The sequence below is a fragment of the Mastigoproctus giganteus genome, chromosome 3, assembly GCF_048544385.1.
Source record: "Mastigoproctus giganteus isolate SK-2022 chromosome 3, ASM4854438v1, whole genome shotgun sequence".
Taxonomy (NCBI): Eukaryota; Metazoa; Arthropoda; class Arachnida; order Uropygi; family Thelyphonidae; genus Mastigoproctus; species Mastigoproctus giganteus.
In genome coordinates, this window is record NC_143577.1 from 224,725,458 (window position 1) to 224,753,098 (window position 27,641).

General features: G+C 38.0%; 1 protein-coding gene across 3 annotated transcripts in view; it reads left to right on the forward strand.

The window, feature by feature from the left end:
• LOC150088790 (phosphatidate cytidylyltransferase, mitochondrial) overlaps positions 1-27,641 on the forward strand; it is a 79,159-nt gene that overhangs the window by 36,044 nt on the left and 15,474 nt on the right. For all 3 annotated transcript variants that reach the window (XM_090370900.1, XM_090370902.1, XM_090370901.1), the window contains 3 exons: positions 4,293-4,438; positions 17,454-17,619; positions 19,584-19,646. In XM_090370900.1, coding sequence (XP_090227026.1) covers positions 4,293-4,438; positions 17,454-17,619; positions 19,584-19,646 — 375 coding nt within the window. The remainder of the gene's footprint in view (positions 1-4,292; positions 4,439-17,453; positions 17,620-19,583; positions 19,647-27,641) is intronic.

A 27,641-nucleotide genomic window follows, 5' to 3' on the forward strand; every position in this document is an offset into this window, starting at 1 on the left:
ATACGCCGATGAGCCAAAACATCATGACCAGCTACCTAATATGATGTTGGTCCTCCACATGCAACCAAAACAGCTCATACCTGATTGAGGCATGGATGCTACAAGATTTCTAAATGTGTTTTGTGGTATCTGGTACCAACTTGTAACCAGCAGATCCTTTAACTCCTGTAAGGTCCATGGTTGAGATGCCACATATCAGAGTTGCTGTTCCAACACAAACTACAGATGCTTGATGTGATTGATGTCTGGGGAATTTGGAGGCCAGGGCAATACCTGGAAGTCTTCCTCATGTTCTGCGAACCAGTCTCGAACAATCCGGGCGATGTGGCATGGCGCATTATCCTGCTGAAAGACGGCACTGCCAGAGGGGAAGACCATTGCCACGAAAGAGTGTACCTGGTTAGCAGTGATGTTTAGGTAGGTGATAGATGTCAGAGTGCCGGGCACATGGATGACTGAACCCAGAATATCATCCAAAACATGACACCACAGGCTTGTTTTTGTTCCATGGTGCATCCAGGCGCCGTCACTTCCCCAAGTAAATGATGCGCACATACCCGACCGTCCACATGGGGCAACAGGAAACACGATTCATCAAACCAGATGACCTTCTTCCAGTCACTCAAGGTCCAGTTTCAAAGTTTGTGTGCCCATTGTAGGTGCTGTCGCCGGTGAACCGTGGTTAGCATGTGCACTCAGAGTGGCTTGTGGCTACCAGCCCCATTTTCAGCAGGGTTCAATCTGTGTGTTGTGACACATTACTCCCATCATCAGCATTCCAATTACTGGCGAGTTGTGCCACAGTCGCCCTTCTGTTGCCACGTACCATCCAAGAGAGCCTTTGCTCACCTCGAGCATTGATGAGCCATGGTCGTCCAACACCTTGCCAGCAGTTCATGGGTTTTCCCTCCTCGGACCACTTTTGGTAGGTACTAACCACGGTGGACTGTGCCCATTGTAGGTGCTGTTCACCAGCTGTGCCGTTTAGGATATGCACTGACCCAGTTGTCTGGCCATTACAATTTGGCCTTTGTCAAACTCACTTAAGTCTGCTGCCTTTCCCATCTGAAGAACAAGAGTAACACTGCTTAACAGAGCTCAGTATCAGGTGTTTTTTTATCTGTGTCCCGACCCGCACCATAGTTAACTTGCAGTTGCTTCGCTTTGCATAACGACTCGCTGGTCATAATTTTTTGGCTCATCGGTGTATGAGCCGAGCTCTGGTTGCCTACTTTACACCCAAAGTACAAGAAGTAGGGCTTTTTTATGGTTAGATTTGAGGGACGCTTTCTTGAAGCTAACGTTACTTCTCCACATATGTAACAGAAGTCATCTGGACTATTCACAAACTTACAGGCCATATTAACCTTAGACAACACAAATACTGCACAAAAAGTAGGAATCTCACAGAGAACATCTGTTAACTGAGAAAAAATCATCCAGTACCTAGCTGTATTTGAGGATTATTGCGACAGATTTGAAAACTCATTTCAGGCGACAACTTATGTGATCAGAGCGAGGCGACAGTTGCCGATCACGTGATAAGAGCATGGTGGTACTGAAACTGCAGTGTTGCCATTCTTATCTCCATTTCTTTTAAGGAATGGAGATAAGCAAAACCTTTATTAATTTATGCTGGATCTGATAATGACCTTAGTTTTTGCATTGCATCAGTGGTTTCTCCACAAATGAAATAAAAGTAAATTTGCACTGTTACTATATCAGATTTATTAACAATGTTTAATTCTGTACAGAGCAAAGTATTAATCTTTGCTACATGTTAACAAAAGGCTAAAAAATTACTTATGTAGAAACCCCCTCATTAATAAAAAAAAAAAAAAAAATTTCCACAATTATATATTTGAACATCATGTCTTCATCATCTTTTGTGGTCATTCATCCCAGATCAAGAGCCAGCTGAAGTTGCCCACCATAGCTTTATCCCATATTCCTTGATACCTCTGCTCCTTTTGTGAAATCACTCTTCATGCTCTTCACTAACCTTCCAGATGTGGTTTGAAGAAATCTAAGCAAGCGTGCAAGTAATATAGCTTGATTGACCCTCAGCATTCCATTTTTCTGTAATTTTCATTCAACTTGCCAACTATCTCTTTGTAATTTTCACTCTGATAATGTTACCAAGAAAGCTATTCATGAAAAGGCAAAATGACTGTCAGACATTACACTCAGCATCCATCATTTTTGTCATCCAGTTCTTGCGAGGCCCACATTTGCTTTCCTTATGGACCAGTAAATATGTCACCTTTTACTTTTGCATCAGACAGACAGTTTTTGAAAATCTTGAGGATCCAATGCTTTAACAAATTGTTTGGCCAGTCCCAGCTTAATATGAAGCTGTTTTTTGAAACCAAGATATTGTTTACTACATTGTGTGCCAGGCTGCAACTCAATTCCAGCAAACCCTTCTTTCTCCTGTAGTGCTGATTCTCTACTGTTCTGAAGGCAGAGGAAGTAAGGGAGCTTAATGAAACCACTTGCAAACACAAGGAACCCCAGCATAATGATGCCCACCCATAGACATCCCATTAATGCTGGTCATATTTGATCTTTAATGCATACTCCATGTTTCTGAAATCTTTAATATGAAGAGACTGCTTAACATGAATTGAAAGGTGTATATTCTCATTGCAAAGCAACACAGCTTTCAAGTTTTATACAAACTCTATGAAAAGATGTTACTCTTCGGATTATGACCAATACCAATTTCTCTATAAAGATCAATCAAATGAAAACAGCAGCAAAGGGATTCTGCAAAAATGTGCATAAGTGGCATGTATTTTTTTATACAGGGTGATTCACTACCAGTGCGACAAACTTGCAGGAGGTGTAGGTGGCACAAAGTCGAATCGGAATCACATAGCATTGCAGGGTCCGAAATGCCTTCGTCATGTGGTAGAGGACGTTGAACGGAACAGTGATCCCGCTGGAAGTCAGAATTTGCGAACCGGTTTCCGAGGCAGTAGGATGGACGAGTATTCAAACGTTGAACTGGCCGACATGCACCTCGCATATGGAGCTGCGGACTGTAATGGGCGCGCTGCTCTGCGCTTGTACCGGGAACGTTTCCCGCACAGGCATGCTCCTCATCATACGATTTTCGCACGTGTGCACAGAAGGTTACGTGAGACTGGTTGTTTCACGAGAGGTACCATGAATCGAGAGCGAACGATGAGGACGCCAGACAATGTCCTACGTCTTGTAGAAGGCAATCAGAGTACGAGTACACGAGCAATAGGCCAATGATTGGGTATTTCCCAATCCACTGTATGGAGGATACTGTCAACAAACCAAATGAGTTCATACCATCTGCAACGTGTCCAATCATTGGAGCCTGCAGATTATCCACTCCGGAGGACTTTTGCTACTTGGTTTCTTCAACAGAAACGGTCGCAAATGCTGACTTCCAGCGGGATCGCTGTTCACGTGACCTCCCGTTCAACGTCCTCTACCGCATGACGAAGGCATTTCGGACGCTGCAATGCTATGTGATTCCGATTAGTCTTTGTGCCCCCTACACCTCCTGCAAGTTTGTCGCACTGGTAGTGAATCACCCTGTATGTGGAAGTTATGCAAGTCTTGCACCTGGAATCTAGTGGATCCACTCTTTTCAGGTGCTCTGCATTGGATTTGGTTAGATCCATTTTGCTCACTACGTCATTTACTTCTTCTTGATTAAGGAATGTAGTGTTTTACTTGAACAGGCTTCTGTTGTGTAACCCCAATTATCTTGTTCACCAGATTCATCATCCAGTTCTAAAGACTCTGATCTTGATGGTGGATTTGGAATCGGCAGATCTTCATTATGACACCAGAGCAATGAGGATGGTATGTTAGTCAGTTAGGATACACTGATATATCTGCCATACAGATATATCAGTGTATCCTAACTGATATATTTGTATGGCAGATATTTCAAACTGATATATCTGCCATACAAAAATAGCAGTCATTTGATGGTTTATAGGTTCTCTCCATATTCAAGATATAGCACACAGCAGAAATGAGGTGCTCTTAATTCTTCTTGATCACTCATAGCCATTTCTATAATATTCACAAACATAGCAGAATAAGTCTGGAGGTAATTTACACCTTCATTTGATATCCCTAGGAAACTTAAAAAAAAAAAAAAAAAAAGGTATCAATTGTAAAATCTTATGAGTTCTGTATGAGGTAATTTTAACGTAGTAGGGGGATATCAACAGAAGGCTATCCTTTATGTGTGCTTTTTATTATTTATCATTGTAATTTACTTTTATTAAACATTTTTGTAGGTGACTTCAGAATGTTCTTTGGAGAAGATAAGCAAAAGGTTTCCAAAATTGTGAGGCCTCAGTTAGACAAGTTTAGATCATTATATGAACCTGCAATGAAAACAATGCCTCTATTACATTGGAATCATAGTGAGGGTAAAATTCAGGTAACAGTCTTCTATATATCAAACACTTATTTGTGATTATTAATACAGTGGATTCCGTTTATTTGGGTTAATCGGGGCAAATCTTAAAAAACATAAACCAATCGAAAATAGCCAGGGTTTACTTTGCTTAATTGGGACAGCATGCCGTTTAATCGGGGCAGGAGACCGCAGCACTGGAGATTACCCTACGATTGTTTCCGACGGTACCACGTGGTTCGGTTGAAATTCTGGTCACAACCATAAAACAATAAAAACAATTAGCAGTCACCTGTTTATTGGGGCTTTCTGTTAGTGAAATCTATCATAAACAGACAGTAAACTTGATCTTACTGAATTTGCGATAACACCGACAGCTGGAATTCTGTGGGTTATTATGGTGAAATCTTCAATCATATAAAAAAATTAATTTTCAGATCTTCTCTTCATTCGTATTTTTAAAGCTTTGTAACTCGTTACTCAGTTCTCACTTGCGCGTATTGTGTTACTTGCAATTTGTGTGTGCCGTGTTCTTTGTTATTGATTGCTTATCTTTTTACTGTTTTAAATTTTAACCCCCACCCACAAATGTCAGTGAACAGAAATGTCAACTAGTTCGTATGTACATATTACAGTACGTATTAATTATTCCAATTATCACACGTATATTCTTCTGATTTTCACGTATCATTTAATTTTTTAATTGGTAAGGTAATAAAGGGTAAATTTGTGCTTAATATATCTTTGCTTTTATAGCCTGTGGATAATATTCCTTCTATTTTTGCTGATTAGAATCACTGTTTAATAGAATTAAAATTCAATTCACAAATGTGATCACAATGACCGGCGCTTACTGCACTTCGTATAGCGAATGGTACTTTACTATGGTGACTCCATCGTAACGTGATTTGATTGTACAGTGAACCAATTGTAAAGGGGGAGTACACTGTATTTTTAACTATTTATGTGAAACTTTGGATAATTGGGGCAGCCGCTTAATCGGGCCAAAATGCACTAGTCCCGATGTGTCCCAAATAACCGGAATGGACTGTATAAGAATTGGCATATAGTATAGCATGGCTACATTCATCCTTGGCAAGCATGCTGAGTTTCTTTTCATTTTTAAACTTTATTCCTTTGCTTTTACACTATAGATGGTTTATACCAGTGATAAAAAAAAAAAAAAGAAACTGGTGGTTTTTCCAATCTATGTCACTTTGACAGAGATTGGAGATTTAATTATGCTGTCACTTGAGCTGTCACTTAAAATATTATTTGTTCAAAGTAATAGCTAAGAAAAGGATTAAAATTTGTTTGTCACAGAAGATTGCAAAATGAAAAACTCTTGCTTACATCTCCTTCAAAGACAGATTGAGTGTCAGAATGTGAACTTACCCTTTCTTCTCACATATCATCTTTAGTTTCAGTGAAACTAAAGAAGATATGCACTTTGTAGCCAGATTTAGACCTTAAATTATCCCGATAATTATGAAATCTCTGCGTTTATGTAAAAGAATCTCATAGGATTCTTTTGTACAACAGGGCCAGTTGGTATAGACCAGTGTTTTTCAACCTTTTTTCAATTATTATCCCCTACAGGACTTTTTTTTAGACAATTTTTTTCCCAAACCCCCCCCTCCATGAAATTTTAAACAAGAAAATACTTTATACTCACTATTTTTATTCAGTGGGATCCCTGAGCCTGATGCTTCTTAGCTAAAAGTTCAATGTTCGGTATGATGTTAATAAGTTTAATTCTAATGTCTCCTCTTGAACATATATTAATTCTGTTTCTTTCCTTTGTTAATATTTTTTTACCGAACTAAAGCCACTTTCAACCATATAAGAAGTTGGAAAACAAAGAAGTACTTTGGCTATTTCAGATGACATTGTTGGATAAAGAAGTTTAGTTGCTTTTGATCACAACTCAGCCATTCCCTTTTTTTGAATTTATATTTGCATTGTTATTTACATTTTAATTCAATGAGTTCTTCTTGAATTTCTTCATTAGCAGACCGAAAATCACATCCAATTGGATCTAACATCCATGGCTTCACTTCAAAAGAAAATAGATCTGAAAATCTGTTTCATTTCACCTTTTAAAGAACACAAATGATCTGAAAATTCTTAAGATCATTCTCGGTGAGACATTCATTGATTTCAGCTAACCCTTGCATACCATGAAATTGTTTTCTCATTAAATTGCTTTCAAATATTTCCAGTTTTTCAGTGAAGGCTTTTAATACGCATTTATAGTCTATCACTGTAATTAATTTCCCTTGAAATTGAAGTGATACCTCATTCAGTTTTCGAAAAATTCAAGCCATATAGTATAAGTTGTTTTTGTGTTTCTGATGATCTCCTTCGCTAAATCTGTGTTTCGTTCACTTTCTAAAAAACTAATTATTGTATCAAAAAGGTTTACAAATCTTGTAAGGCAGTTTCCTTTAGAAAGCCATCTCTGACTTTTGTATGTAAAAGAAGCCTTGCATACTGTTTTTCATTATCAACACAAAAATTTTTGAAAAGGCGATCATATTTGCTATGTGACTTTATTTTATTGATGGTTTTAATAACTGTACTGAGAGATTGATAAAGAACTGAACTAATATTTTTTGCAACCAGATGATGTCAGTGTATTGCAAGAACTTCGGGACATACTTCCTTTAGGTGGGCTATAAAACCTTTGTCTTCCAACTATGGAGGTAGTACCATCAGTGGCACAGGATACCAAATTTTCAAACAGTACTTATTTTTCATCAAACCATGTTTTTGCAGCAACAAAAATGGATGTTCCATTACAGTCAGTTTCTATAGATTTTACAAGCAACATCTCTTCTTGCAATTTACAATCATCATCAAAATAACGAACGTATGCCATTAAAAGGGCCTTATTGTCAGCAGTTGTGGATTCAACAATCTGAATAGAAAATTTTCTTGTTTTCAGTTTGTCAATTAGCTGCTCTTCAATGTTAACTGGCATCTTATCGATTCATCTTCAAATTGAATTGTTGCTCAAATGGAAATGCTTTTAAAATACCGGAAGGATTTTGATGCATCACTGTTGAAATTACAGTCTCTAATGCAGGCCGTATAACAGTTTTAAAAACCGTATGAGCACTACCAGTTTTTGCAATAATTTCTGCAATTTTATAAGAGGCAATCATTCCATCATCATTTGTTTATATGTTCTTCTTAAATAAGGAAGCAACAGTGTTACGTTGCTGAAAATTCTGTTTTAAATTTTTAAAATATTTGATATGTTTACCAACTTTATCAGGATGTTTCCTTTTTAAGTGATCTAAAAGTATCGATGGTTTCATAGCCTCTTTTGAAAAAAGAACTATTACATATAAGACACATGGACTGTCTTGGGTCAAATAGGCTTTCAATAAAAAAATAAACTAGATATTCATCCAGATACTGTTAACACTTTTTCTTTCCAGCACTTGACATGATTGATGATGTGTTGAATAACTACAAAGAATTAAATAATAAAATATAAACTATTTTTATTTAACTCTCACAGCCCATGTCTCTCACAAAAGCACTGTGGATCAAAAATAAACAACTTCCACAAGGAAACAATAAATCAATACTAATTGTTGCTTAGAAAGTAGAAACAATACTGTACATTGAAACACATCCATGCCTCATATATTGACCAAGGAAACAAAAGAATAAATAAATAAACCAAGTTCACCATGCTGCCGCCAAGGTTGCGACTGTCAGAAAGGCACAAACGGCAAGGGTTGCTGAGACATTGCCTCTGAAAGCACTTAGGCATTTAATGCCTATGAAAAAGCAAAGGTGGTTGAATTAAATCATGCCCACTATCTTTCTTTTATACCTATATGTCTCAGAGGAAAAGAAAACCCAATGAGAGAAATTAAATATTAAGGAATAAGATGTTGTTGGGTAGGGTTGAACTTTGGAGGGCCACAAATAATTGTAACATACACAATTTTTTTGCCTCCCAAAAACCAAATTTTGCCCCAATTGAGAATCCCTGATATAGACAGATGTACACTGGTGAGCCAAAACATTATGACCAGCAAGTCGTTATGCAAATTGAAGCAACTGTAGGTGAACTACAGTGCGTGCACGGCTTGGGACACAGTATAAAAAACACCCGATACTGAGTTTCGTTAATCAGTGTTACTCGTTTTCTTCAGGTGGGAAAGGCAGTGGACTTAAGTGAGTTTGACAGAGGCCAGATGACTGGGTCAGAGCATATCCGAAATGGCATGGCTGGTGGGATGCTCATGGTCAGCCATGGTTAGTACCTACCGAAAGTGGTCCAAGGAGGGGAAACCCACGAACCGCCGGCGAGGTGCTGGATGACCATGGCTCATTGATGCTTGAGGTGAGTGAAGGCTCTCCAGGATAGTACGTGGTAACAGAAGGGAATCTGTGGCACAACTAGCTGCTAATTGGAATGCTGGTGACGGGAATAACGTGTCACAACACAAAGTACATCAAACCTTGCTGAAAATGAGGCTGCATAGCTGCAGGCTGCCGCTCCAAGTGCCCATGCTAATCACGATTCACCGGCGACAGCGCCTACAATGGGCACGCGAGCATCGAAACTAGACCTTGAGTGATTAGAAGAAGGTCATCTGGTCCGATGAATCACGTTTCCTGTTGCACCATGTGGACGGCCAGGTATGTGTGCATCGTTTAACTGGGGAAGTGCATCTGTGGTTTGTGTTGGAACAGCAACTCTGATCTGTGGCATCTCAACCACAGACCTTACAGGAGTTAAAGGATCTGCTGGTAACGTGTTGGTACCAGATACCACAAGACATAATTAGAAATTTTGTAGTGGCCATGCCTCGCCGGGTACAAGCTGTTTTGGCTGCACGTGGAGGACCAACATCATATTAGGTAGGTCGTCATAATGTTTTGGCTCATCGGTGTGTTTCCATTATGAAGTAACACAGCTTTTAGTCTTAATTTTGAACAGGCAATGAAAAGCTTCCATTGTTGTGGTTTATGTTATTTTTAAGCAGCCCATCAGTATCCTACAATAGCAGAATAAATCTTTCACCAAAATATGAAGAAAGCTCTTTATGTTGTTTGTGGAATACAAATTTAGTTGTCTGTTTTTGCAGTAAATTCCACACCTTCAGCCTAGATCCCAAAATCTCTGCCTGCGGATTAGACAGATTTAAATCATGCACAAGATCATTTAATTCATTTTGAGTTATAAAATGAAGCTTCTTTGGGTAATGATTGGTCTAATGACTTATGGGATACTTAATTTTTTTTGCTTTCTTTCCTTCCATCTTTTTGAGTTATGCAAAAAATAACAGTCATTGACATGATTGGCTGGCTCCTTAGAGGTATACGATGCAGGTTATAACTTTGATATTATATACTTGGATCTTAGGAAGGCTTTTGATACTGTTGCACATGGAAGACTGCTGCACAAATTGGAGCAGTGTGGCATTGGAGGCAAATTGCTGCTATGGATAAAGGGATGGTTGAGGGGGAAGAAGACAGATTGGTAATCAATGGACAATGTTCATCGTGGACTAATGTTATTAGTGGAGTCCCTCAGGGTTCATCATCATAATATTGATGATGGTATATCAAGCTTAATGTCCAAGTTTGCAAACGATACAAAGGTTGGCAGGGTTGTTAAGGACACTACTGACGCTATGCTGCTGCAACAGGATCTGGAAAGGTTGAGAAGATGGGCTGAGAGGTGGCAAATGAAGTTTAACATTGACAAATGTAAAGTACTACATATGGGAAAACAGCAACCCCAGAGCAACGCATCAACTCTGTTGTACTACACTGACAGTGGTAGTGAATGAAAAGGACCTGGGGGTAATTGTGCAGGCAGATACGAAGTTCTCTGAGCAGTGCAGACGAGCTGCAAGAGAAGCTCATGGTGTCTTATTAATGATATACAGGAATTTTTCTAGCAGGGATAAGGAGGTGATTATTCCCTTGTATAAGGCAATGGTCAGGTCACACCTTGAGTACTGTATACAGGTCTGGAGGCCTCATTTCAAGAAGGATGTAGAGCTGCTGGAACGAGTACAGAGAAGGGCAACAAGGTTAGTGAATGGAACAAATTGTTGCTCTTACGAAGAAAGGCTTAAGTTTTGCAAATTACAGTGTCTGGAGACTAGGCACCAGCGAGGTGATCTGATAGAGGTGTATAAAGCCTTGAATGGTTTGAGCATGCTCAATGCTGATGGGATTCTGCCTCTTGCTCAGAATAATCACCTGAGAGGGCATAAATTCAAATTGAGGAAAGACAGATGTAGGATAGATATGCAGAAATTTGCCTTTAGCCAGCGGGTAGTTGGTTGGTGGAACAGACTTCCATACCTTGTTGTGGAAGTTGATAGCGTAAATAAATTTAAGGCTCAGTTGGACAGGTATTTTGAACGAACAGAGGGGTGAAGTGGAAGGTTTTTTTTTTTTTTTTTTTTTTGGCTGATGCTGCATAAGCTTGCTTTCTTGTATCATATGCCTCTACTAATGCTAATTACTTAGCTTTTCCTTAACTATTAATAAATATCTTTGTTTATATTTCTATTTGTGATGCTAGTCATTAATGTAACATACCATCGCAAAAAAAAAGTTAGAAATGTGAAATTCCTAGGTGATGCACTTTCTTTTGAACACCGGTGTACTTGCTGATTTTTTGGGGGGGTTTTTTGTGATTTTTATGTGTTGTAGCACTCCAGCTTATGACTACTTAAAATCCTCTGCTCTACATAAAACTGCTCACTGTTGCTCTATCTTTAACTTTTCCAACTTAATTTACTTAATATTGCAGAGAGAAAGTCCACTAATGGGAATTGTCCAGGCTGAAAGATTTTTTAATCTTATATATGACAGCTCTTTAAGATTATTTAATGTAAATGTAAATCACAGTTTAAAATTTGCAATTGTGCAAGGCTAATTACTTAAATTTAACAAAGCTGAGTTAAGGTAAGTTATTTTTTACAGAATTGAAACTGAAATTGAAAGTGTTAAGTTCTGCAAATTGCAGTGGCTGGAGACTAGACACCTGCGCGGTGATCTGATTGAGGTGTATAAGGCCTTGAATGGGTTGAGCACGCTGGATTCTGATGGGATCCTTCCACTTGTTCAGATTACGAACCTAAGGGGGCATAAATTCAAATTAAGAAAAGACAGATATAGAATAGATGATGTGCGGAAATTTGCCTTTAGCCAGCAGGTGGTTAATTGTTGGAACAAACTTCCATCTGTCGTTGTGGAAGTTGATAGGTTAAATAATTTTAAGGAGAAACTGGACAGGCATTTGGAGGGAATGGTGTGATTTTTTTTTTTGGCTGATGCTACATAAGCTCATACACTTGCTTTCTTGTATCACATGCCACTACTACTACAATATAGGTTTCGTATCTACACCCCTTCCCACTTAGTATGTGCTACATATAAGAATTCTGTGAATATGGAAAAAATAATTACATTTTTAAATATGGAATTGCTTTTTTTTTTTTTTTTTTTTATGTAAACCCCAAACACGAGAGGTGTTAGAACCTATAGTACTTAGTACCGTGCTTGGGTTGGAGGTTGAGAAGATGAAAGAAGATATTTGTTGACATTGGACTTGAACTTCTGTAGACTGTAATTTTCAGGAAATAAGTATGAAGGAAGGTTGTTCCAGAAAACGGCAGTTGATTGAATAAACGAGGAAGATGAAAAGTTGGTTCTGTGAGTTTGAATTTGGACAGTAAATGGATGTTGGCTGCACGTGTTTGGACTGCTTTGAAAGAGAGAGAGAGAGAGAGAGAGAGAGAGAGAGAGAGAGAGAGAGAGAGAGAGTGGGAATTATAGAAGCCAATTCAGAAGAACAGTGACCATGGAAGTATCTGTAGAAGTGGCATGCAGCAGAAACAGTACATCTATGAGATAGCGAGTGGAGAGATTCTGTTAGAGATGAGTCATTAATTAACCTAACTGCCCTCTTCTGAATGGAATCAAGAAGCCTGAGAGAGGTTTTGGGGGCACCACCCCAGATGTGGGAACAATATTCCATGGCAGGGCGGATTTGCAATTTATACAGAGTGAGCAGCTGTTTTGAAGAAAAGTAACGCCGAGAGCGAAAGAGAAAACAAAGTTTTTTAGATGCAGAAGAAGCAATATTTGTAATGTGCTTGTGCCAAGAGAGGTTAGAAGTCAGTGTAATCCCCAAAAGAGATATATCATTTTGGATAGAAATCGGAGTGTCACTAAAGATAAGCATAGGAGCAGAAGAATATTTTTGCGAGATGTAAGACAAGACTGAGTTTTAGAAGGGTTGAAATCAACTAAGTTGTCTTTGCCCCACTGGAGAATTACCTGAAGATTGGCATTGAAGGAATTGGTAGCAGATTTTCGAGAAGTTGAAGCTGATTGAGCAGGACAAGATTTCTCAAAATGGAGAGTGAAATGCAATGTGCTATCATCGGCAAAACTATGGATAGGATTTCCAGTCAATGGAAGAAAGTCATTAATATACAAGAGTAAAAGAGTGGGGGAAATAACTGGACCTTGGGGGACACTGGCATTAGTGGAGAAGTTAGAAGACAGAGAGCCATCTACCATTACCCCATGTGACCGATCAGAGAGAAAACTGGATAACCAATTATTAAACACAGTTGGCAAACCATAAGATGGAAGATTGTTTAGAAGACCTTTATGCCAAACACGATCAAACGCCTTTGAGATGTCAAGAGCAACTACTTGTGTTTCACCGAACCTTTCCATTGAATTAGTCCATAAATGGGTAACATAAGCCAGAATATCACCAGTGGATCGACACTGATGGAATCCATACTGGCGATCATTGATCAGACAGGTTTCTAGGTAGTTTAAGAGTTGGCGGTTAATTGATTTCTCCATTACTTTAGAAAGAGTAGAAGTAATTGCAATGGGACGATAATTGGATGGGATGGATTTGTCACCCTTTTTAGGAACTGGCTGGATATGAGCAAATTTCCAAGCAGAAACAAAAACACCTTTGGAATAAGGTGAAAAAAGGCGGCAAAGAATAGGAGTAAGTTCAGGAGCACAGGTTTTGAGAACAAGTGGAGAAATACCATCAGGACCTGGAGCTTTCTTAGCATCAAGATTCATCAAAATCCTTCTGATATTCTTTTGATGGAAGACCACAGGAGGCATTGAATGGAGCGTGTTGGGAATGGTGGGAGGAGTTTTTCCAAGATCATTAATACATGAGCTGGAAGAAAAATTGGATGCTAGCAGGTCAGCTTTGTCCTTATCTGAAGTGACAACAGAACCATCTGGTTTGGACAGAGGTGGGAGCAGAGATGGGCAAAAGGTGCGGCCAATAGCTTTAGCAAGAGACCAGAATGCTCGGCTACCATTAGGGCAAGAAGCAAGTTTTCTACTCTTAGCCTGTTCAAACTCTAGTTTGGACTGATTAATAACTGCTTTACAATTGTTGCTTGCTTTGGTGTAGGTAGAAAATGAAACTGAAGAATTAGAAACAAGCCAATTACGATATGCAACATTCTTATCTTGAACAGCCTCAGCACATTTATTAGAAAACCAAGGTTTAGATAAAGGACGAGATTTTAAAGTGGAGTGTGGGATAAAGGATTCCATTCCTGCAAGAATAATTTTACTGACACGATCTGAGCAAATGTTGTCATCAGAAGTTTTGAAACAGTAATCCAACCAAGGAAAAGAAGAAAAGAAATCTCGCAGGTCATCCCATTTTGCATTCTTGTAATGCCAAACAACACGAGGTTGGGAATAGCCATGAGATAAAGGTTCCATTGGAGAAGAGACAATCACCAAGTTGTGGTCTGAAGTGCCTAAAGGACCTCTCACTTCGACCGTGTACTTAAAAGGGTTGTTTGTGAGAAAAAATCAAGTGTATTGGCTGTATGATTAGGATTGTCCGGTATTCTTGTAGGTAAATGAACAATCTGTGCTAGGTCATATGTAATTGCAAAAGCCTCAGCATCTCGACCTGCTGGGTCAGTGTGATTAGAAAATGGAAGCCAGCTGGAATGGTTAACATTAAAATCACCAAGGAAAATTACCTCACTGTTAGGAAAGTTGGACTGGAGAAAGTCAAGTTGCAAAGAGAGGAAGTCAAAGAGCTCCAAGTGATTAGTGGAGTTGGGAGAACGGTGAGACAACAGATGAATTTTACACAATGAGGTAGAGAAGATTTTAAGTCAGAGAAGATCAAAGAGAGGAGATTCCAAATTGCCAAGTCTCTGACAGGGAATATCAGAACGGACATATGCACAAGTACCACCTTTGAGGCGAAAGGAATCATACATAGAATAATTTGGGTATCTGAGATGAGCAGTAGTTGAATCAACTGATAACTGAGATTCTGTCAGAAAAAGTACATGGGGTTTGGCAGACTGCAAGTGGAAATGGACATCGTTGAGATTAGAATTGAGACCACGTATATTCGTGAAATGAATTAGGAAGTTCTTGGGAGGTTTAGATATTTTCGCAGATAAGCTTGCTCTATTAGTTTGACAATTCATGGTGTATTCAATAGTAAGAATAAGTGGGTGGGACATGCTGTATGAAGTAATGAAATTTTTGGATATGGCGTACACATGGTAAGAATATACCCAGATCCTTGACATAACGTGGCCTCGACAATGCCCCCCACATACACACTACTTAGACTCCCTCCAGTCACTATCTGGCAGAGTAGAGGTAGCAAGATTATACACTAGCTGATCCGGAAGCCTCCTAGAGAGTTACCAATAGGTTCGGTCCGGTGTACTAACTAGCGGCCGGCCTGCGAACACCGTTTTAGAGCTGTACCCTCGAAATGTAAGGAATATTGGATCTCGCCATGATGTTCATCATAACCTCAAAAGTCATTAATCATACTGCATGATGGAAGAGATGGGGAAGGGTTGACCGGAACTTAGCTCTAGAGACTAAACATGGGTTCCACCACTTCAAGCCTCCAATAAGCAAAGTGGTGGTATTGTAGCGGTTGATGAGTCATCTACCACCTAGTACTGCCTGGTAACATAGAGGGGCGGCGTTCCTCCATGTGGTGTGGCCGCCACACCTCGACCCCTGCTTACGTTGGTTCACACCTGAATGGTCACCCACCATGTACTTGTGCATGGAGGTTATACCCAGGATTACTAACAGTCCCACCATCGTGAAGGTGCAAGCAGAGGATTTGGCTGTTACAGACCGTCCGGACTTCGCCGAAATTGGGTCCACTTGACTTTAGTGTCACCCGAATATCAGTTCCATCAGCGTTTTAGACTCACAGGTAGCAAGTACAGCTGGTCTGGCATATCTGAGAGAATGTCTGTGACAACCTCAAGGACCAAAAGCTTAAAAACAATCTCATTAATTTTTTAAGGGAATTATAGCATATTATAGATGATGAATATTAATAATGAATAAGAGAAATTTACCTCAATATGGTACATAGAAAACTTCCTAATGAGGTAAATTTCTCTTATTCTTCTATATATATTGAAATACAACATCAACGTAGAATGTATTGAGCATTGTAGCTCTGTTTTATACTAATCATTAATAATGAGTAATGAATTTACATTCTTTTCATATCTTGTTAGTTAAAATATTGGAAGGCTATGATTAACTGAAATTGTTGTATTATAGGGTCTTGATTATGTTGGGAAAAACTAGTGAGCTGTAATTAACTGATTACTGTTTTATGAATTTTAATATTTCGATAAAGTAATTAAGATTTTCTCCTTTACATAAACCAGAACATTTCTGTTATTTTCACACATGTTGTTTGCCTATAAATATATTTATATTGTGTACAAGGAAATGACTGTAACATTGTATGCCAGGCATGCTGCTGAAGTCTGACAGTATGAAGGAATCTAAGTCATATCCAATAATATATGCAAGTATGTTAACAAAAGAATTATTCTGACTAGATTTATTTACTTATTCATTACCATTTTAGGCAAATGATGCAATGGTTCTGTGCAAAAAAACAAAAAGGTGGAACAGGAATAATTTTCGAAATATAATAGGGTTTCCTTGCACTCTGTGATTTTTTGTCCAAATTAGTCTGCTTTTAATTGTTACACTACAAATATTGGACTGCCTATTTGAGTGTGACTGCTTATGTTATTTAGAAAATTACAAGGGTTGTTCATTTAAAACATACTTCAACAAACAATCTAGTTCATAACAAGGGCTATTATGTGAAAGGCATTACACAGAAATTAATAATTAAATTTCAAAAGGCAAAACCACAGACTCCACATGTTTTTTGCAAATTAAATGGTTTGATTTGTCTTGAGAAAAATCCCAAAGTGGATACAAAATGTTAACATCAGTTAGGTGGTAGTTGAATGTTGGTATCAGTAGTTAGTTGAACTTGCCTTTGTGTAGGAAATCTTTTACACCTCTTGGTAGCAATCAGTAAACCATTTCACTTTCAAATACATGTGGAATCTATTTTTTTATCTTTTGAAATTTAAAACCTGATTTTTGTTTCTTTTTATTTTGTAATGGTTGCATAATTTAACATCATAGATGGTGTATCAAAATGTATCAGCATTCAATTTTTAACTGATAAATGAGAAGAACCAAAAAAAATTTGTAATACAGTGTTGCTGTATACATGAGAGAGGTTACTAATGAAAAACTGTTGACTCAGAATGGCCAAGAAAGTTTCAAGAAGGAAGACAAAGGAGAGACAATTTTTTGGGTTTCTGAACAGTCCTACTAATCATGGAAAATGAATTTCTGGAAACAGCACTATGCAATAATATCAGTGTAGGAAATTTCCAAGGAGTGGAAGCATGAAAGCATCCTCAGTCTCCAAGACCAAAAGAATGTCAGTTGTAGATTCCTGCAGGAAAAGTTAGGGTAACTATTTTTCTTTTATTGACTTTTTAGCAGATTATTATAAGTAAAGAAAATCTTTCTATCTCTCTCTTGTAACCATGAGAATTTAGTTTTTCATATATTTTTTGAATTGGTTTCACAAATAACAATTGTTAAAAAGAAATGCACTTACTTTTTTTAAATTAAATTATTCTTTATTTGTGACTAGCAAGACTACAGTGTCAATACACGTTTACATCACTTGAACCTTTTACCGAGAAGAGTTCAACACAACTTGCTTATGATATGGAATAAAGATGGCTATCATAGAGATATGGAGGATGTTCTTCAGGCCATATCTCATGACAAGGAATGTGGTGACTTAGTAATGACAGGTATAGTCATATACAGTATATATATATATATATATATTTTTTTTTTTTTTAAGAATAATATAAATATCTTAAAATAACATCTTTTAAAGTTCATATATGCATTCTAGCAGCAGAAAAATAAATAGTTATTAAAAAAAATCTTTTAATAGTTATCCTTTAAAGTTGGCAACTAGAGGAAGGAAACCATTTTAAGTGATAATGAGATGGCAAGATTATATAGAAATTGCTTATTACCCGAGTTTGAATCCTGTCAATGATGTAAGGAATTTTTATAGGCCTTTTTCACAATGTAGTGTCTGAGTTAGTCGGTCTTAGACAAGGGTAGCATTGTTTTTCCTTCTGGAAACTCAGGATGTTTTGTCCAGCAAACAGCAAATCAATCACAGAACAAATGCAATTTACAAACGTGATATGTGTGGCATAATATGGTCTAAGTCGGGCAACCTTTTGAGGTGCCTCCGTAGCCAGGTGGGCAGGAGCAGCAGTGCATAGCACATGCTTCTTGATCAGACTGGGGTTCGAGCCTGTGACCACCAAATACGGAGGATCCGGAAAGGTCAGGGAGTGACCACAGCATATCCCCGGAGCAATATGGCCTTAGTTGATAATGCTCCTAAAAACCAAATAACAAACAAAAAAGCAACCTTTTGAAAAGGCAGGCCAAATAAAATGTCGGTACATGCGGGCCAAATTTTTTTTAGCTTTCCATGATTTTTAGGATTATTAAAATAGTATATAATTTAAAAATTTTCATAAACAGTTTTATGTTATTTATTGTAATATTTATACATACTCGTACATATAATTAATTTTCTTAATAAGGAAAACAAAATACAAATTCAATTATGTATTGCGATAGGTTTCAATAAATACCTTCATAAAAATAAAATTGTAAATCCTCTCCAAATTATTTACTTTTATCTGTTGATTATTCACTGACATTTGCTGTTGAAATGCATGATACACTTGCACTGCAATCACATTCTGTAGAGCTGAGAGTCTGGGAACCACTACTGACTACGTGCTATGCCTGCTTACCAGTGTTGTCAGAAGCTATGCTTGTTTACCTTTTAGCAACACTGCTGCTTACTCGAGTCATGACATATAGCATTCAAATGATTCATAGACATCACACAATCAAAATGATAAAAACAATTTAATAACAGCAAATATAATAAAAATTACAATAAACAATTTCCTGATATATATTCTTCTGTGAGTTTTTTTTTATATATATATTTTGAAATTGATCACAGGCCAGAGGTTGCCCACCCTTAGTCTAAGTCGTTGATGCTCCTAAAACCCTACAACTGTTTTTTTTCTTCCTTGTTTTTTTTAATATAATATTGCATATGTCTGAATTAAACGAATATCAAACTTATAATCTTAGCACTAACTGTTGAAATTTTCCATACCATTCCAAAATATCTTTGACTGTATTTGATTTTCCAGAATATTTTATCACCAAATTAAAGATATGAATGATTATTGTTGATCAATTAAAGAAAATGAGGTTAATTTAAAATAAAAAAACAAAACAAAACAATAATATTAATGCCTTTGGGTGTACAGATTTCAGTTGGTGGTTTAATTTCTGGAAAACGTGCCATAAATCGAAATAATGCAAGTCAAAACCAATTTTCTCACAGAAGCAGTGATATGATAGGGAATTACAGTGAATGCTTTGATGTGAAACTTTTTCAAGGTAAAATATTAAATACAAATGAATCGCTCATTTCAAACACATCCTTAAGTTATTTAAAAAAAAAAAAAAAGCCAGAATTAATCTCAACAAATGTAATGTACAAATCCTTTAATCCAATTCATTGCAAAATCAATGTAATGCATTATCTCTTCAATTTTTAATTCCTATAAAACTTAAGAAATATTAATGTTTTTAAAATTATTAATTCATAGTCTATATGTACTGACTTTGATAACTTACTTGCAGTTTTTATTTTTAGCTGTTGAACAGATAGTATGGAGGTATAGTTGGTCACAGAGTGTTAAAGGAATCCTGACTGCAGGTATGAATTTAAAAATTTTGAACAAATTGAACAAAAAATTGAGCATTTTAACTATTCGCTCCAATGTACATTTCCCTTTCTTCTGTAGTTGTAATGATAAATTACATTATTTTACATATTTTTAAAAGAACTAACTACATGCTGCAAGAAACCTTAATTTCTTTCATGCAGACAGGAATCGGTAAGATTTTAAATGATCATTTATTAATTATAAACTAGCATTAGTAGAGGTATACGATGCAAGAAAGCAGCAAGCTTATGCAGCATCACCCCAAAAAAAAAAAAAAAACCCCTCCCATTTCAGCCTTAAATTTATTTAAGCTATCAACTTCCACAACAAAAGATGGAAGACTGTTCCACCAATTAACCACCTGCTGGCTAAAGGCAAATTTCTGTACATCTGTTCTACAACTGTCTTTCCTCAATTTGAATCTATGCCCCCTCAGGTTCTTAATCTGAGCAAGAGAAAGAATCCCATCAGCATTCAGCTTGCTCAACCCATTCAAGGCCTTATACACTTCAATCAGATCACCTCGCAGGTGCCTACTCTCCAGGGGCTGCAATTTGCAGAACTTAGCCTTTCTTGGTAAGAGCACCCCTTTCTTCCCCTCATCTATCTTGTTGCCCTTCTTGGCACTCGTTCTAGCAACTATACATCCTTCTTAAAATGAGGCCTCCAGACCTGTACACAGTACTCTAGGTGTAGCTTGACCATTGCCTTGTATAATGGGATAATCTCCTGGCTAGCTGTCCCTGCTCAGTGAACTTCATATTTGACTGCACAATTACCCCCAGGTGTTTTTCACTTTCCTGAGTGTAGTACCATATGCAGTACTTTGCATTTGTTAATGTTAAACTTCAGTTGCCACTTTTCAGCCCATTTGCCCAGCTTATCTAGATCCAATTGGAGTAGTATATTGTCTTTACTGCCATTAACAACCCTTCAAACTTGGACATTAAACCTGATATACCTTCATCAATATCATTGATAAATGTACAAAACAACAATGGGCCCAACACCGCACCCTGGGGAACTCCACTAATAACATTTGTCCATGAAGAGCAGTGTCCGCTGATTACCACTCTCTATCGTCTCTCATTCAACCATCCCTTTATCCATCGTAGCAACTTACCCTTAATGCCATACCTCTCCAATTTGTATAGCAGTCTTCCATATGCAACAGTTTCAAAAGCTTTCCTGAAATCCAAGTATATGATATCAAAATTATTTTTGGCATTCCGTTCCTTTGTGACCACACTATAGTATCAAATCAAATTGGTCAGACAAGAGCTCCCTTTAACAAACCCATGCTGTGTCTTAACTATTAGTACAGTCTTGTTTAGATGATCATGTAATGCTTCTTTAACCAGTGACTCCATTATTTTCCGGAACACAAGTTAAACTAACAGGTCTATGGTTACTTGTGTCACCTTTTGAACCCCCTTTGTGAATTGGTGATACATTTGCACACCTCCAGTCCATGGGTCCCTCCCCTGAGTCCAAGGAAGCTCTTATATTTATGGCTAAGTGTTTGCTTACTTTCTTTGCTGCCTCCTTTAATATAACTGGATAGATCCCATCCACCCCAGTTGCCTTCTTTATGTTTAACTTCAGCAATTTCTCCTCCACTTTGCTCTCAGTTATTACAAAATCACTTAGCTCCCTGTTAGAGTTTGATAAACTTCTGGCATTCCACTCACTGAATAATACTCATTCAGTTTATCAGCTACCTGACCATGATCATTAGTAATCAACCCATCTATGTTAAGTGGTCCAATATGATTCATCCCTTTCCTTCTAGAGTTTACGTAAGTAAAGAACTCTTTGCTGTTTTTTTTTTGCATTCTTTGCCAAAGATTTCTTGTAATCTGCCTTTGCCTGCCTAACCTCCTTTTGTGACTTGATTACAGGCAAGCTTATATCTGTCATAGGTTCTGTATCACCTGATAATTTATATGCATCCCATACATATAATGGGGGATTTCAATTTCCCAGATATTGACTAGAATTTGTGGGTTGGTCACTCACAAACTAGCAAGGCTTTTGTGGATATATTGGATAATTGTTTTCTACATCAGCACATTCGGGAGGCAACTAGAGGGAGTAATACCCTTGATCTGATTATCAGTAGTGATTCTTCATGCATTAAGAATCTGCAGATAAAGGAACCACTAGGTGACAGTGATCACAGTGTGCTCAAGTGGGATTTACTCAAAGAGGTAACTACCATTAGAGGTCAATGGAAGGGTTTTTGCTTTCGTAAAGGCGACTATGGAGGTCTGAGACAGTATTTAAATTCTATACAGTGGGACCAACTGAAGATGTTGCCAACAGCAAATTCAAAATGGGAAGCATTCAAAGAATTAATCTTGGAAGCTACTAGGCTTTACATACCAACTAAAGGATATTGTTCAAGGTTTAGGCCGAAATGGATGTCAGATGAACTAATGAGACATGTGGAAGAGGGAAAAAAATGCATGGGATACATATAAATTCATGTATGACATGGAAGTCTATGATAGATATAAGGTGGTCTGTCACAAAGGAGGTTAGGCAGGCAAAGGCAGATTATGAGAAATCTTTGGCAAAGGATGCAAAGAAAAAGGTAAAGAGTTCTTTACCTATGTAAACTGTAGAAGGAAGGGGATGAATCAGATTGGTCCACTGGATATTGATGGTTCAACTGTTGATGATCCTGCTCAGGTGGCTAACAAACTATATGAGTATTTTGCATCTACATTCACACATAAGGAGTTATTCTGGGAGGGAAATGCCAGATGTGAACTAAACTCTGGCAGTGAGCTAGATGATTTTGTAATAACTGAGAAGAAAGTGGAGGAGAAATTGTTGAAGATAAAAATAAAAAAGGAACCCGAGGTGGATGGTATCTATCCGTTTATGAGGCAGCAAAGGAAGTAAGCAAACCCTTAGCCATAATTATGAGAGTTTCCCTGGACTCAGAGGAGACACCCATGGACGGGAGATGTGCAAATGTGACCCCAATTCACAGAGGATGATTAAAGGGCAACACAAGTAATTATAGACCTGTTAGTTTAACTTCTGTTCCAGGGAAATTAATGGGGGCATTGATTAAAGAAGCACTGCAGGATCATCTAGACAAGACTTCAGTTATAGCTGAAGTCTTGTTTGACTAATTTGATTGGACAATATGATGTGGTCACAAAGTAACTGGATGAGGGGAATAACTTTGATATCATATATTTGGATCTTAGAAATGCTTTTGATACTGTTGCACATGGAAGACTGCTGCTGCACAAATTGGAGCATTGCAGCACAGGTGGCAAATTGCTGCTATGGATAAAGGGATGGTTCAGTATAGCAGTAGTTGTAATCGTGACAATGTGATGCAAGAAAGCATCACATGCCATGTTTACTACTAAAACTCTGAACTTATGTAGCATCAGCCGAAAAAAAAAAAAAAAACACAACCATTCCCTCTAAATGTTTGTCCAGTTACTCCTTAAATTTATTTAACCAATCAACTTCCACAACGACAGATGGAAGTTTGTTCCAGCAATTAACCACCAGCTGGCTAAAGGCAAATTTCCGCACATCTATTCTATAGCTGTTTTTCCTCAATTTGAATTTATGCCACCTTAAGTTCGTAATCTGAACAAGTGGAAGAACCCCATCAGAATTCAGCATGTTCAACCCATTCAAGGCCTTACACACCTCAATCAGATCACCTCCCGCTGCAATTTGCAGAATTTAAGCTTCTCTTTGTAAGAGGATCCCTTAATTCCCCTCACCAATCTTGTTTCCCTTATCTGTACACACTCAAGCAAATCTATATCCTTCCTAAAATGAAGCCTCCAGATCTGTACGTAGTACTCAAGGCATGGCCTAACCTTTTCCCTGCTAGCAAAATTCCTATATATCATTGATAAAACTCCATGACCTGCTCTGGCAGCCTGTATGCATTACTCAGAAAACCTCATATCTGACTGCACAATTACTCCCAGGTCTTTTTCTACCATCCTAAGTGTAGTACCACACAGTTGGTACGTTCCTCTGGGGTTACTTCTACCCATATGCAGTACTTTGCATTTGTCAATGTTAAACTTCAGTTGTCACTTCTCAGCCCATCTTCCCAAATTTTCTAAATCCTGTTGCAGTAGCACACTGCCATTACTGTCATTAACAACCCTGCCAACTTTGTATCATCTGCAAACTTCGACACTAAGCCTGATATACCTTCATCAATATCATTGATAAATATTCAAAACAGTGGACCCGACACTGAACCCTGTGGGACTCCACTAATAACATTAGTCCACGAAGAGCAGCACCCATTGATTACGACCCTCTGTCTTCTCCCACTTAACCATCCTTTTATCCATTGTAGCAACTTACCTTTAATACCATTCTGCTCCAATTTGTACAGTAGTCTTCCATGCACAACAGTGTCAAAAGCTTTCCTGAAATCCAAGTATATGATATCAAAATTATTTTTTGCATTCATTTCCTTTGTAACTGCATCATAATAACCAATCAAATTTGTCAGACAAGACTTTCCCTTAACAAACCCATGCTGTGTCTGAATTATTGCTGCAGTCTTGTCTAGGTGATCCTCAAATGCATCTTTAACCAGTGACTCCATTATTTTACCCGGAACAGAAGTTAAACTAACTGGTCTGTAATTACTCGTGTCACCTTTTGATCCCCCTTTGTGAATTGGGGATACATTTGCACATTCCAGTCCATGGGGACCTCCCTTGAGTCCAAGGATGCTCTCATAATTATGGCTAACAGTTTGCTTACTTCCTTTGCTGCCTCCTTAAATATAACTGGATAGATCCCATCCACCCCAGGTGCCTTTCTTATATTTAACTTCAACAATTTCTCCTCCACTTTCCTCAGTTATTATAAAATCATTAAGCACCCTACTACAATTTGATAACCTTCTGCCATTTTCAATCCTTAATAACTCCATGTGTGAATGTAGATGCAAAATACTCATTCAGGTTGTTTGCTATCTGAGCAGGATCATCAACAGTCGAACCATCGATGTCAAGTGGACCAATCAGATTCATCCCCTTCCTTTTAGAGTTTACATCAGTAAAGAAATGCTTCCTGTTTTTCTTAGCATCCTTTGCCAAAGATGTCTTGTAATCTGCCTTCACCTGCCTAACCTCCTTTGTGACTTGATTACAGACTAGCTTATATCTGACATAGGCTTCTGTGTCGCCTGATAATTTATATGCATCCCGTGCATTTTTCTTCTCTACCACGAGTCTCATTACTTCATTTGACAACCATTTAGGCCTAAACCTTGAACAATATCTCTTAATAGGTATGAAACATTTAGTAGCTTCAACATTTTAATTCGTTGAATGCTTCACACTTAGAATTTGCTGTTGGTAACATTATCAGTTGATCCAACTATACAGAGTGCAAGAAGACAGAGTGATAATCAATGAACACTGCTCTTCGTGGACTAATATTATTACTGGAGTCCCTCAGGGTTCAGTGTTGGATCCATTGTTGTTTTCTGTATTTAGAAATGATATTGATGATGGTATATCAGGCTTAATGTCCAAGTTTGCAGATGATACGAAGGTTGGCAGGGTTGTTAATGACAGTGTGCTACTGCAACAGGATCTAGAAAAGTTGAGCAGATGGGCTGAGAGGTGGCAAATGAAGTTTAACATTGACAAAGGTATTGAAGTACTACATATTTGAAGCAGTAACCCCAGAGTAATGTATCAACTCTGTGGTACTACACTGATAGTGGTAGAGAATGAAAAGGACATGGGGTAATTGTGTGGGCAGATATGAAGTTTTCTGAGCTGTACAGACTGTCTGCAAGAGTAGCTCATGGTGTCTTGTCAATGATATACAGGAATTTTTCTAGCAGGGATAAGGTGATTATCCCCTTGTATAAGGCAATGGTTGGGCCACACCTTGAGTCTGGAGGCCTCATTTTAAGGATGTAGAGCTGTTGGAATGAGTATAGAGAAGGGCAACAAGATTAGTGAATGGAATAAAGGGTTGCTCTTACGAAGAAAGGCTTAAGTTTTGCAGATTACAGTGCTTGGAGACTAGGCATCTGTGAGGTGATCTGATTGCGGTGTATAAAGCCTTGAACGGTTTGAGCATGCTCAATGCTAATGGGATTCTTCCTCTTGTTCAGAATAATTGCCTGAGAGGGCATAAATTCAAATTGAGCAAAGATAGTTGTAGGATAGGTGTGCAGAAGTTTGCCTTTAGCCAGTGGGTAGTTGATTGGTGGAATAGACTGCCATCTTTTGTTGTGGAAGTTGATAGCCTAAATAAATTTAAGGCTGATCTGGACGGGTATTTGGAATGAACAGAGGGGTGAAATCAGAGTGTTTTTTTTGGGCTGATGCTGCATAACTTGCTTTCTTGCATCATATGCCTCTACTAATGCTAATTTTTCTTCTCTGCCATGAGCCTCATTAATTCATCTGACATCCATTTAAGCCTGTACCTTGAACAGTATGTCTTAGTTGGAATGAAAAGCCTAGTAGCCTCCAAGATTAAGTCCCTGAATGCTTCCCATTTATAATTCAACGTTGGTAATATCATCAGTTGATCCCATTCTATATTAAAAAATTCTGAGACCCCTGTAGTCACCTTTACGAAAGCAACTGTTTTAATATCTGGAATAAATGTTCTACGTGGACATTGTAGTTTAATACAGCCTTGTCGATTGCACTCAGTAAACAGTGAAGAAATTATGCCATCAACCATGATACAAGTGCTAAAATATTACTGTTATATGCTACAAAATAAAGTACTTTGTTAATATCTCAATGTCTAAACTTTCAGATGATTTGAATGTTGCCAGGATGGTTAATGACAGTAATCAGGGTATACTGCAATAAATTTTATAAAAATTAGGCAACTGGACTGAGAAGTGGCAATTGATAAATTTGTTCAACATTGACAAATCAAGATGTTGCATCTGGGAAGCAGTAATCCCAGAATAACATAGCAACTGTGTGGTACCACATTCAAGATAGTAGAGAAAGAAAAAGATCTGGGGAGTAAATGTGCAGTCAGACACAAAGTTCTCTGAGCAGTGTAGATAGGCTGCTAGGACAGCTAATGAGGATTTTAGCATTAGTAGAGGCATATGATGCAAGAAAGCAAGCTTATATAGCATCAGTCAAAAAAAAAAAAAAAAAAAAAATCCTTCCCATTTCACCCATTCTTTTACTCCAAATGCTTGCCTAGTTCTGCCTTGAACTAATTTAAGTTGTCTACTTCCACTACAGCAGATGGAAGTTTGTTCCAACTATCAACCACCCACTGGCTAAAGACAAATTTCCACACATCTGTTTGTCAATGATATTTAGAAATTTTGCTATCAGAGATAAGGAGGTAATTATTCCACTGTATAAGGCAACGGTTAGGCCATATCTTGAGTACTAAATACAGATTTGGATCTGTTGTAATAGGTGCTGATAAGGGCAGTAAGATTAGTGAGGGGAACAAAAGGAGTGCTATTGCCAAGAGCACCCCTTTTCAGGTCTGCAAATGGCAGCATCTGGAGACTAGGCACCTGCAAGATCTGATTGAGGTCTTTAAGGCTTTCAATAGATTGAGTAAGTTCAATACTAATAGCATTCTTCCTCTCTCAGATTAAATGGAGGGGGCCTTAAATTCAAATTGGGGAAGGATGTTTGCAGGATAGATGTATGGTCGGCGGCCCCGTAGCCAGGTGGAAAGGAGCAGCAGTGTGTAGCACACGCTTCTTGATTAGACCGGGGTTCGAGCCCGTCGCCACCAAATACAGAGGATGCGGAAAGGTTAGGGAATGACCACCGCATATTCCCGCAGCAATATGGTCTTAGTTGCTAATGCTCCTAAAAACCAAATAATTAATAACAACAACAACATAGATATATGGAAATTTGAATAAATTTAAGGAAGAATTAAATTATTAGAGGGGATGGACAGGTTTTTTGTTGATACTGATGTACATTATTAATGACATTATTTCTTCT